Genomic DNA, 12,892 nt, shown 5'->3' with positions numbered 1-12,892 from the left:
CAGTATCCTGTCTCCAACAGTGGCTTGTACCAGACAATTCAGAGGAAGTTGCAAAGTAACCCTCAAAGTGAGCAATTAGGTAATAACCTGCCCATATGGTAAACTTCCTCCTAATTTTCTTGATTAGAGGTTGACAAAGACCATGTCTACATTACAGACTTCTGTTGGCATAGCTATTGCAGTCAGGGGTATGAAGAGGTGTGATATCTGTCTGACCACTGTGTCAACAAAAGCCCCTAGTATAGACACATTTATGACCTCAAAACTGCACTTTTACTAGTATGGCTTATTTCAGTCAGGGATGGAAGCTGGCTGGATTAAGCTATATCAGCAAAAGCACAGTTTTGCTCGTATAAGTTGTTTCCACAATAGGAACACTTAGGCAGTACAGTATATTGATATAGCTATACCAGCAAAACATTCCTAATATAGACATGGCTTTTTTACTAAAGTGTGAGGACATATAGGACCAGGTCTCTATCCAGTTTGCCGGTGCAAACAACTGCACACACACTTTTTAAAGTATATGCCCCCATAAGGATGTTTTTCTAAATATGGATTTTCACTACTATTTGTATTATTGCAGCCCAAGAAGCCCCAGTTAGGTCTGTGAGCCACCCACCCACCCTCCCCACCTTCGCCAAGCACTGTGTAATCACATAGCAAGACACATCCCCTGCCCAAAAGAGTTAGTCTAATTTAGAACAAATAGAGGAGATTATGAAGTTGATGGCAAGGCAAACAGTGATAGCATGTGTGAATACATGTTCCTAACTGAGCAATTAACAGTTGGAATGATCTTTAAATATTAGTTGTCCTTACTAGCAACCTACCTAACCATTATCAGCTGGCATTTTACCATAGGCATCAAGATAGAGATGGTTTCTGAGGTATTTATAGGAGATCAGAACAGTGGCTTTAGAGATTGGTTTGTTCCACGCACAAAGGGAGTCATGGGAGAAAGTATGCTGCACTAAACATTCCAGTCTCAATATTTATCTCAGTTCATAGAATGAACCTTACTCAATGTATTAGATTCACATGTAAATTAGAATAGAGTCATTAAAGATAAATTAAGGCAGTGTCTGCTAAAATACTCCCTACCCAGTCAAACTCACTCTAGACAAATAAGCTTTCAAGATATGTCTATGCAGGGATTAAAAACACTGGTCCACGTCTGCTGAGTTTGGCTCACAGGGCTATGGTTGAAAAATTGTGTGTAGATATGTTTGGGTTCAGGCTGGAGCCCAAGCTCTGGGATCCTGCAAGGGTGTGTCCTGAAGATCCACAGATTTGGACCCTGAGCCAAGGAGGCAAACTATTTCAGAATCGGGGCTTGTTGGAAGGCAGATGAGATCCACTCCCCTTTAGCTTTAACAGTTCCTGGTAGCCTTTATTTTGTACATTTTAAGACAGTGCTGTTAGCACCTATAAATTACATATACAAGCAAAAACAGCTAAGGCAAGAGAAGTTACCTCTCCTGGGGACACGGCAGCTATTTTCAAATCTGTGGTATCTGCTGTGTTCTTCCCCTGTGTCTTTTCCATGCCTGTTGTCAATCATTGTCTTTTATACCCTGTTCCATAACTTTGCCTCATACCTATCCATTCTAAACCCCAAGTAAACATTTGTATGCATAAATCACAATAATTAACCTAATACATCCAAATGAATACATTTTTGCTCACCTTACTAAAACTAACTTTTGTGATCTATTCTTTGCTGTCAACCCCACTGGTACCTTCAAATTCTTTTTGATCTTAATGGTCTGCTTTTGTGGCCTTGGGTTTTTGCATGTTAACTTGTTTTGCAGGGAGACTTGAAGTTAACAATTCTCTTGTGAGATGGTTTCACCTGCTGTTTACCTAGACCAAGGTTTTACGGAGGAAGGCACACAAACCAGTTGTCATGGCTTACACAACCATTTTTCAGCTAAATTCTGAAATTCTGCATCAGACATGTACAACAAAAAAAAAATCCTTTGTGTCTTCCTATAATGTAGACAATAATTTCTCTAACATTGTTTAGTATATTAATGGGTTGGGTTATATGTATGACTAGCACAATTCAGTACACAGTTTTCCAACAGCCTCTCCATTGACAGTACTCTAGCACCAGTTTCCTGATGTACAAATCTAGGAACTGTTAACTCGAGCATTTTGTCTAGTTTCAGCTTCCAGGTATAACCAAGGGTGAGTAGTCTCTGGGAACAAGTGATACAAATCCATGTAGGGCTTAAGTTAAAACTTGTGTTGCACCTAGAAATGAAAACCAATGTAATTTACAAAAAGAAAAGGAGGACTTGTGGCACCTTAGAGACTAACCAATTTATTAGAGCATAAGCTTTCGTGAGCTACAGCTCACTTCCTCAGATGCATCTGAGGAAGTGAGCTGTAGCTCACGAAAGCTTATGCTCTAATAAATTGGTTAGTCTCTAAGGTGCCACAAGTCCTCCTTTTCTTTTTGCGAATACAGACTAACACGGCTGCTACTCTGAAATGTAATTTACAGAGCACTGGTGAAAAATGTCTTGAGATAGGTAAGCATATGGACAGATGCATTTCTCGCTAGCTGAAGTTTTCAAATATTCTTCACAGAATATGCATTGTGGTAATTCCGTCTGCAGGTGACAAAGACATGGATAACCACGACAAGGTGTGCATTTGAGAGAACTGGTAAAAAGCTGATACAGTGACATATTATACCTGCAAACTGAGACTAGACAGGATGCCCAGGTTAACAGTTTCTAAAATACATAACAGTTGGGAGCAGATTTTGACTTTCTGGTTGGGTTGTTGATAATTACTACTTTAATTTGTTCAAGGTGACCTGGTAAGAACTTATTTTCCTACACAAGCTTTGCTTTCATTGGCGAAAAATGTGACCTTGGACTGTTGCTTTCATTGTTCAGCTAGTGTGGAATGCAGCGGTTTCAGATGATTCACGAATAATAGGATGGGATCTGCAGTATTCTGAAAAAAACAAACAAAAACAACACCACCAGCAGCTTCTTGATGGTGTGAGTGTTTCTGACAAGAAAATAAACATGAACAGAGTCATCAGTAGCCCAAGAAACTAGCAGCCCCATACTACTATATGTAAACATATTTTTCTTATATGCGTTGTCTTAATGCTGGAGCTCAGGACATTGGAATGACTTGTTGGAGCAGATGCAGATATTGGCAGACTGTGTTTGCAGATACACATTTTGTATCTCCGCAGGGGCTCTAGCTATGGGCAACTGGGTATAGGGCTGCTCTAACTTACACAAGAGGTAGGCCTGTCAGCCCCAGAATCAGAGACTCATTGAGGTTCTCCCTGAGCTCCGGTGCTAAGCACAGATCAGCTGTGGGTGATCATTTTCAATAGCTTCCTGGGAAATGCATCCTGTTTACTTGTATGTAGATGCCCAAAGCCTAAAACACATAAGTCAGTAGCTCTTGTGTAAACCTCTATCAATATCTACACTAAATATTACACATTTAGATTGCCTAGATTCTTCCATGAGTTTTCTCTCTCTCTAAAGTTCAGTGCTTATTTGCAAGGTAAATATTACCTGAAGAATTTTCTGTAAAATGTTATCTTTTCATAAATCAATAACTGGTTATTGTTAGTGGATATTACTTGTGTAAATGTTTTGAATAATTGAGCTCCTTTGAGTAACACACATTTGAATCCTGCCAAATGCAAGGTCATACATCTGGGCACCAAGAACATAGGTCATACTTACATGATGGGGGACATCATCCTACATAACAGTGACTCTGAAAAGAATTTGGGGTGGGTCTTTGTCTAACCCATTGAAAATGACCACCCAATGTGAGGGTGTGGCTAAGACAGCTGGTGTATACTTGTAGGTATTAGTGGGAGAAATGTCAATGAGAAGTGGAGACATGCTGTTTCCTCTAGTTGACGTTAGTGAGACTGTTACTGAAATGCAGCATCCATTCCTAGTTTCCATATTTCAAAAAGGGTGCTGACAAAGTGGAAAGGGTTTTGAAAAAGCTACAAAAATGATTTGAGGTCCTGAAAACATGCCTTATAGCAAGATACTGTCTACTTACTTTTAGTCAAAAGAAGGTAAAAAGGTGACTTGATCAGTTTAAGTACCTACATAAAGAGAAACTTCTATTAATGCTCTTTTACCAGACAAGGATATAACAAGGTTCAACAGCTGGCATCTGAAGCTAAATACATTCATACTAGACAGAAGGTGCAAATTCTTAACAGTGAGGGTAATTAACCATTGAAACCGCTTACCCAGGAATGAAATGGCTATTAGCCAGAATGGGCAGGGATGGTGTCTCTAGCCTCTGTTTGCCAGAAGCTGGGAATGGGCAACAGGGAATGGATCACTTGATGATTCCTTGTTCTGTTCATTCCCTCTGAAGCACCTGGCATTGGCCACTGTTGGAAGACAGGATCCTGGGCTAGATGGACCATTGGTCTGACCCAGTATGGCTGTTCTTATGAGCTGAATGTTACTTTCATTAATGCTACTTTTTCATTAATGCTAATGTGGTAGACACTTGTCTTTAGGCTACATGTATAGCTTCTTTTTAATTCCTTTACCCAACTTGCAATTGAATTTTTCATGCTTATTAACTTGTAGGATAAGAAGTGGTGTTAAGATATTGAGCATCAACTAATTTTATCCCCCAAATTACTAAAATCTGTAGTCTCAATAAACAAGAAATGGTAGGCCAAATCAAATTGCTTCTCTTAATATCCATTCAGGGATGTGACTCCCATTATCTGAGTCACCTGGGGTTGTTTGCCATGGCTTACGGAACACCACGATTAAAAATAAAAAGATAATCACTATTATTATTTATGACTGTATTAAAGAAAGAAAGAAAGAAAGAAAAATTTAAAAACAGAACAAAAAATATATATACAGTGGTTACTGCAGTTACAATCTCTTGTATATGTTTCTCTGTGGCAATTTTTTAACCAAGATTATACCTTTGAGAGTGGGCCTGCCCCCGGTGGGTCACTTTTATCGAGATAAGTTAAGACCAAAGTACACATTCAACACTAGTAGTGAGTTGTGTTTTATAGATGGGGAAATAAATTTTTGTTTATGGGTAGGTGAGTGCTTTTTTAGTTTATTAAAGATGACGTAAAGAGTTTATAAATGGGCAAAACTGAGTGATCTTAACTAAGTCTTGTGAAAGCAAAGAAGGTGTTTAAATTAGATTACTTGAGAGAAGTCATTCAAGGAGCTCTCTTGAGACAGGCATATTAAGAATTCTAATATTCATATTAAATCCAATGCTGCTTTCTGTTTATCCAGGTTAGCATATGTCTCCCCTCTGGAAATATATAATCTAAACCAATTTGGTGTTTTAACAGGAGAATCCATTACTATCATAAAGTAGAATAGCGTTTCAATATCCCATTTAAAATCATTACAAGAAAACATTAAATCTAGTGCATTGGCAATCTTTCACCCTTGATGTTGAAATCTTAGTGATCTCATTGTGTTCCAGAAGCAGTGCTGTACTGGAAGGTTGTTCCTTCCTAATGCTGTATGGGGTCGTCTTTGTTCTTTGTTGTCATTCTGCTGTTTGTGTGCTCTAAAGAGATGATATTAACAGGATGAGAGGAGATGAGTGTGATTTGCCATTGAAGTCAACAGATGGGAGCAAAATTCATGTTACTTGCTTAATTCAGAAAAAATGTATTCTTTCATAGTTTGACTAGAGGTTCAAGACACACCTCTTTTAGGGCGTTCTTCAAATTGAATATTCACTGCTGTCACCCATTCTGTGATTGAAGACATTAGTGAGGTGGTCCTGGTATCATCTTTAGAACATGAATATGCAATCTGTAATAACTGTCTTTGTTCTTGTGGAGGGAGCTGTCAGAACATCTTAGGTTAGAGTTTTAACTCTTGTATTTAGCCCATTTTCTGAGCTATTCTTGTAGTTTTATTAGGGTTTAGTAGGACTTGAAATTCTATTTCAAATAAGTACAAATGTATTTGTACAAAAAGTCAAGTTCTCAAAATTGCCTTTTTAAAACTTACATGATTCTTAAAGAGCCTTTTTAGCTTAAATAGTCTACACAGAAGATTCTGTTCCTTCTTGAAAATCTTTGGAGAGGGTACTTGTATTTCTGAGTTTGATAGGGAAATTGCCAGATAATTAATTGCCCAATTAAAAACATACATATATAAGTTGAGGCTTACTGCCTACAAACTTCCGTGATCTTGTTAATCTTTTTTTTTTTTTATCTGATGTTCTTTGTGTACCCTTAACCAGAGAGGTATCCTGAAGGGTCACTGGTTTCATCAGTAAACAGTGATAGCAAGGTTATTTGATGCTATATGTGTCCATAAGACATCTTACTATTTATATGGCAGTAGTATTAAGCAGGTAGTATTCCAAAGAAGCTTATGCTATTTGTAAGCATTTAAAGAAATTTAATAAAACAAGAAGGAAAAACTAAATACATACACTATTATTCTCCAATATCATATGTATAAAAGTATTTGTAAGAAATTCTTCAAATTTAATAAAGGCACAAGCAAGTTTGTAACAACCTAACATTTCAGAATATATTAAAATAACTTAATTTTTGCATCAAAGTTGAGGCTCACTGCCTACACACTTCTGTGATTTTTTTTTTAATCTTTTTGTATATGATGTTCTTTGTGTACCCTTAACCAGAGATGTGTCCCTAGACTTTATCCTGAAGGGTCACTGGTTTCTATAACTTGATCACTGCTCACTGTCCATTCTGCTTTTGTTGAGATTCTTCAGAGCCCCCATGTTTTCAAGTTCTTAGAATCTGTGAAACAGTTTGCTAGCTCCCAGGCACCTAGAGAATATAGCAAAGATTTTGAAAGGAATTTAGGCTCCCATTTTCCATTGATTTTCCATTCCTTTTGGGCTCCTTTGACAGTCCAAACTAAAATTTATACCATATCTAAATTAAAATTGTGTGTACATAGTGATGCTGCTCAGTGCTCCACAGCCTTCATTCTACCAGTGCTGTATTGTATTGTCTATGTGACTTGAGTTCTTTGGCAATCTCATTCTTGCTTTAAATTGAATTGTGTGGGATTTGATAGGAAGAGAGAGATGATTCTAGGAGTGTCAGTCATGGGAGATCAGTTTATGGTATGAATCTTTACTGTAGCAATTAGTAAACAATATAATTAGTAAACAATGTAAGTCATGTATTTTAGTAAATTGTACCGTAGAATTATATTTTTCACCAATGTTTTTAAACTTGTTGCTATAGCTACAAGAAGAAGTGTTGTTCAGTGTTCAGATGTATACAGGTTTTCAATTGTTTTCTATATTTCTGTAACTTGGCTAAATTTCTAGAATACACTAACTATTTATCTGCAGCATTAAGCAGTCCTGCAGTGCTTTTAGTGGAAAGCTGAATTAGAATTACAGGGATGGTATTGGTATCCCTGATTTATTTTTCATTGTAGAGCTGCCAGTACGGTGACTTTTTTGAGGCATTGGTTTGGTGGCACTGCTGCAATACCATTAAAAAAGTAGGAGGCAAATAATTACTTCTGTTGGCTAACAAATATTTGGCGTTTTTCTCAAACTTTTGCAGAGTGAACATTTGTGTTTCTCACTAATAGGATCTTTCTCTAACAGATAGTATTAAATAATGACTGGTCAGGACATTCTAACATTATGAATAGCATGCTTTATGTTTCCCGCTGACTAATAAATATACTACCTCAGTTGCTGGATTGCAATGTTTGGCAGAGGATATCTGTCGCATTAGGCCGAAGTGTGAGTTTTGTTTTGTTTAAGACTTTTTTTTAGCAGGAGACAAGCTTCTAAATGTTTGGTGCGGGGGAATCTATTTTGAGTTACATTCAAATTCAGTTTGTAGTATGTACAGATGCGTATATGTGATGAGGTTTGTGGACCCCATGGTGGCCTGGTGACAAAGGAGTTAATGCAGTAACCACCTGTCAGTGCCAATTAGCAACTTCACAGCAGCTGGGAGAATAAGAGCTGAGAAGCAGAGGGGGCAGGACAGTTTCCCCGGAGAAAGAAAACTGGAGAAGGAAGGTACTGCCAGCAAGCTGGTGGGGAGACAACCCCAGCAAAGGGATAACCAGATCTACAGGCTGGGGAAGTCTATGGAACCAAGGGAGGTAGGAAAGAACTCAAGGCACAGCAAAATGAGTTGTTGAGTCTTGATATCGCCTCTCTAGTTTAAGGGCCCTGAGCTGCAACCCAGTGGCATGGGTACACCTGGGTTTCCCTCTCCATCCCTCAGAGTCTTAAGACCCCAAGGGGTTTCTAGACACCCTGACAACCAGGACTAGCTAACCCCTGCAGGTGTAATGGGAAATCTGAACACCCCAATAGGACTGAGACTAACATACTTTATAGCCCAAGAATGGGGCTACGATAAGGACTCGGGCAGGAGCAGCTGACTGACTGCCCTGCCAGACCAAGCTCCCTGAGGGGGTGCTGTCATGTCATTTTGCATGCATATTGGGTATTGGCTTGCACAAATAGCCACTTACACATTTTGACTTGAAAGCTCTTTGCACAAATGCTGACTATTGTATGTATTTAAAGTAATTGACAAACAGATTAGGTGTGGGTAATTTTTGAAAATCAGACTCCATATTATATTGGGTATCAAGTATGCTTTTTTAACAGGACTAGTGGATATAGAACTGTATTTTGATCTTGATCTCTTGGTGAACAGCATAATATTTTAACCAAACACTAGATTCCTTTATTCTTGCAGAATTTGTATTGTTTTTAAGAATATTAAATTGTGTAGACATACATTTTGGGGGTTTGTGTGTGTGTTTCATATTTCAGGTTTCTTAGACTCTAGTCCTGAAAGCTGTTTTATATGGCTGGATCCCATCAGAGCCTTTTTCACTTCTTTGGGCATCCACAGAGGCTCAGAGGATTGAGTCCTACATTTGGAAATCCAGGAGTTTAAAAGGGCTCTTCTTCCAATGTTTGTGTCTGACACTTGATAGGGCACTGTTGTATTTTAGAATTTACAGGATAAATTTGCTGTGCAGTGCCTTAGCAGCATGATTGCCGTTAGCATTTGTCAGTTTAAGATAGCATCTGAATGAAGATGATTTTTTAATGATGATCTAGAAAATACTCAAAATAGAAAAATGTATTGTGAAGGCAATTTTATGTTGACGTTAAGATGTTATTATAAAGTCTATAAATGTCTGAAACCTCCTCCCTCTCAGTGTGAAAAGTAATTTTAAAAAGCACTCTGCGTTGTTGTACTTTGGCTTCTTCCTCCCTCCTTCACCCATCAGGTTTGATATCCAAGTTAATTCCTGATGTGTTAAATCCAAATGACTGTGAATTTGGTGGTTCCAGCTAGTGCTGATATCAGTGCACCTCAATACCAGCATTCATTTTTGTCATAATTACCAAAGGGAATGGTTTCTGTTCATGTGTCTGTTAGTACCTAAGAGATACTTCAGCTGATTCTATAAATGTTGATTGATGGGATCAACTGTGTTATTCTCAACATAAAATTTTATCTTAGAGTTTGCAGTTCACATGGATAGTACGAAAAGTAGCTTCCAATGGTACATAATCTCTTCTCAGACTTCAGTAAACGCTGGATTCAGAAAAATCCTTGCGTAAGTGGCACTAGTTCATCTAAAAGGGCTACTGATGTCAAGACTAAAAACCTAAACAAGACACACTGCCTTTTGTATCTAATCGGAAGAAGCCTCCTGAGTTTATTATAGAAATTTAGCCTAAGCCTCATTCCCTCCTTCCCTCCATCCCTCCCTAATTACCCATACATTTCTTCACATCAAAAGAGGGGAAAATTATAATAAAAATGCAGGAAAGTCATAAAATGGCCAAATCCTTTCACCTTACTCCTCTGGGTAGGATTGTTAATGGGCACAGTACTATGTTGATGGGCACAACACACATACCTATAGACCTAGATGAGGTTTACTGTGTAGATTATAATTATCAGTTGTAAAGGAAAAATATTAACAGAATGGCAAACACTTACCTGAAACTAATCTGTTATTGACAGAGGTGATTTTATATGGTATTTGCACACACCAGTAGCTAGTGTAGTAAATCATACTTTTGGCTAAAGAAAATAATCTTTTCTCAAAACCATTTGTCCCTACTGACAGTAAATTGTCCTGAACAGTTGTTGGTGAGAGTTCTTATTGAGTCAGAGTTCTCATTTATTTAAAAAAGCAATTATTGTGCTTGATTTTTTATTTTTTTTTCTTTTGGTCTACAGGGGGAATTTCCTCAGATCAAAGTGTTTTCTAGTCTGTCACCTATCCCAGGATTCACCAAGTGGCTCATTGGACTTCTGTCCTCACAAACAAAGGAACAGGGGAGAAATGAACTATTTACAGATGCAGAATGCAAAGAAATCTCTGAGATCACAGGTGACCCTGCTGCTGAAAAGCTAAAGAGGCTCTTAACTAACAACGAATGGGTGAGATCAGAAAAATTGGTCAAAGCATTGCATTCACCATTTATGAGGCTCTGTGCTTGGTACCTGTACGGAGAGAAACACCGTGGATATGCCCTTAATCCAGTAGCAAACTTTCATCTTCAGAATGGTGCTGTGCTGTGGCGGATAAACTGGATGGCAGACACAAGCCCCCGTGGGATCACTGCTTCATGTGGCATGATGGTAAACTATCGGTATTTCTTAGAGGACACAGCCAGTATCAGTGCAGGATACCTTGGGACAAAGCACATCAAAGCCTCAGAACAGGTTCTTTCCTTGGTGTCTCAATTTCAACAAAATAGCAAACTTTAAATATACAGCAAGATTTTAAGAGCAAACATTTCTCATTTGAATGAAGGGGTATGATATTTTGGGGTGTCCTTATTGAAAAGGGAATGTTTGTAATAAAAAAGTGAGCTCTGTTGTTAGTCACAGCAGGATGAAAAATTACATAGTCTGCCAAAATTACTATAACTTTCTTTACTTGCATTGCCAGATACTCAAAGCCTGGTTGAATTATTGCCATACTTTATGTTCAGATGAGCTGGAAGTGTGTATTAAAGGCTGTGTAAACTCATCTCAGTAAGGTTACAAGCCAGTGGTAACTTGTGTGGACTGTTCTCTGCCCCTGTTGTCGTTCTCAGGATCAGTATAGTTGTTTTAAGGTACATCTTTAAAAGCACAGAGGAACTCCTCAGTATGCTAATATATTAAATAGATTAATATCCAAATAACTAGATAAAAGCAATGGGCGAAGACAACTTTTTGTTCAAATTTGTATAAGCAGAAGAGCAATCTGCAGCATTTCTTCACTAAGGTCGTCTTCATCTTTATTCCTGACATTTTTTGGTAAAACCTCTTGATTTGGCCATTCTTTTGCTCTTTCAAAGTACAGTACAAAGTGCCAACACTGAATCATTGCTCTGATCGAGCAACAAGATACCTTGTATTTCCGTGGCTTTTTCTCAAGGCTGTAGGTATGTGTAACAGTGTATCTGCAGATTGCTATAGCTCAAATTTACAGTTTAATAAGTAAAATCAGTGGTTCTGAATAAGAGAAGAGAGTCTGTTGCTTATAGGACTTAATTATGAAGCTTTTGGATATATATTAAATCTCCATAAATTATATTGGGCATTTTAGAAATTGGTAAGAAGCTTTTTTAATAGTAAACAGCCAGGTTTGGTCTGTAAAGCAATGAATTAAAATAAAATAAATCTTGCCCTATAAACGTTACATGATATCTCTCTTAAAATGTACCATATTCAGGTTACAGTCACACTTGATGTTAGTGTCTCCAGTGAAATAAGATAACTGCCTTCTATGGATCAGATATCAGCAGATTTGGAGTGCAGAATTCTTGACTTCTTCAATGTATGGTGAAATCCTGACCAGATTCCTGAGAGAATTACACAAACATTTCTATTTCCCTATGCAAGTAAAGGTGAAGGGATCCCTAAGTGTCCAGATGTACCATTTCATTCCAGGAGAAAGGGCAATCAAATGAATTATTTGTATTCACTAAACAAAAAACTTCCCACCTACTGAGTGGCCTGTTTTAAATATCTGCTAAAGAGATTAAATGGCTTCAATGGTTCCCTGGCTTCAGCTGATGGCAGATTTCTGAGTGTGATGATGCAGAGAGGCTGGGTTCACTACACACTATTCCCTTCAGAACAAAGTCATTTTTACATAGCAGCTGGTCTTCACATTAGCAATGGCAACTAGCCTATGCCATGCTGCTTTCATTATGTTTTTAAGAATGGTTCCAAAAGCCATCACATCTAGTCAGCAGGTATCTCTTATGTCAACAAATTAAGGCAAACCCATGGATTTTGATCAGATACCAGTTAAAAAAAATGACTACCAGTTTCTTGCGGGGGAGCAATATTGTATTGCCAAAATTTTTAAGGAAAATTAAGCAACTCTTTGCTCAATTTGAATTGTAGTTTTTGTGAAAATGCCAGAGAGCAATACAGTACTTGCCAAAATATAGCTTTTTCACTGGCTCTGACTAACCTGATTCGTTGCACATGAGCCAAAAAAACACTGTAAAGTTTTTGAGAAGAATCAGGAAATTCTTCAGTTTGCCTCTGCATTTCCCACTTATGGAATTAAGTACTCAAACTTCTGGAATCTTCTGGTGTGAGTAGTGTCCACTGGACACTGTCCGGTGTTTAGTCAGTGGTGGGAAAGCAGCTCAGTCTAATCAATCAGTCAGTGGCCTAGAGTAAAGGTAACTGCTAACAGGACAAGAAAACAGTTATTTTAATTTTAAAACTAGCGTTTCACTGATGGGGTGAGGACTGGGGTGCTGTGTTTTTTTCCTGATAATACCTGAGAGTAGACTGACCCCACTGTGTACCAACTCAACTAGTGAGAGTAAACGGTGGGCTTGTGTACACATGAAGGTTTAA

The 12,892-nt window shown here is 38.0% G+C and overlaps 1 protein-coding gene across 2 annotated transcripts in view; it reads left to right on the top strand.

Annotated features, from left to right (window-relative positions):
• The window catches only part of MLYCD (malonyl-CoA decarboxylase), a 44,941-nt gene extending 33,887 nt beyond the window's left edge, over positions 1-11,054 (top strand). For both annotated transcript variants that reach the window (XM_084644778.1, XM_084644779.1), the window contains exon 5: positions 10,256-11,054. In XM_084644778.1, coding sequence (XP_084500904.1) covers positions 10,256-10,789 — 534 coding nt within the window. In that variant the 3' untranslated portion in view covers positions 10,790-11,054. The remainder of the gene's footprint in view (positions 1-10,255) is intronic.
• Positions 11,055-12,892: the final 1,838 nt, after the last annotated feature.

The sequence above is a fragment of the Lepidochelys olivacea genome (genome assembly GCF_965140295.1).
Source record: "Lepidochelys olivacea isolate rLepOli2 genome assembly, chromosome: 12".
Lineage (NCBI taxonomy): Eukaryota > Metazoa > Chordata > Testudines > Cheloniidae > Lepidochelys > Lepidochelys olivacea.
The sequence above is the reverse complement of the archived record's forward strand: the minus strand, read 5'-3'. Positions and strand labels throughout refer to the sequence as shown.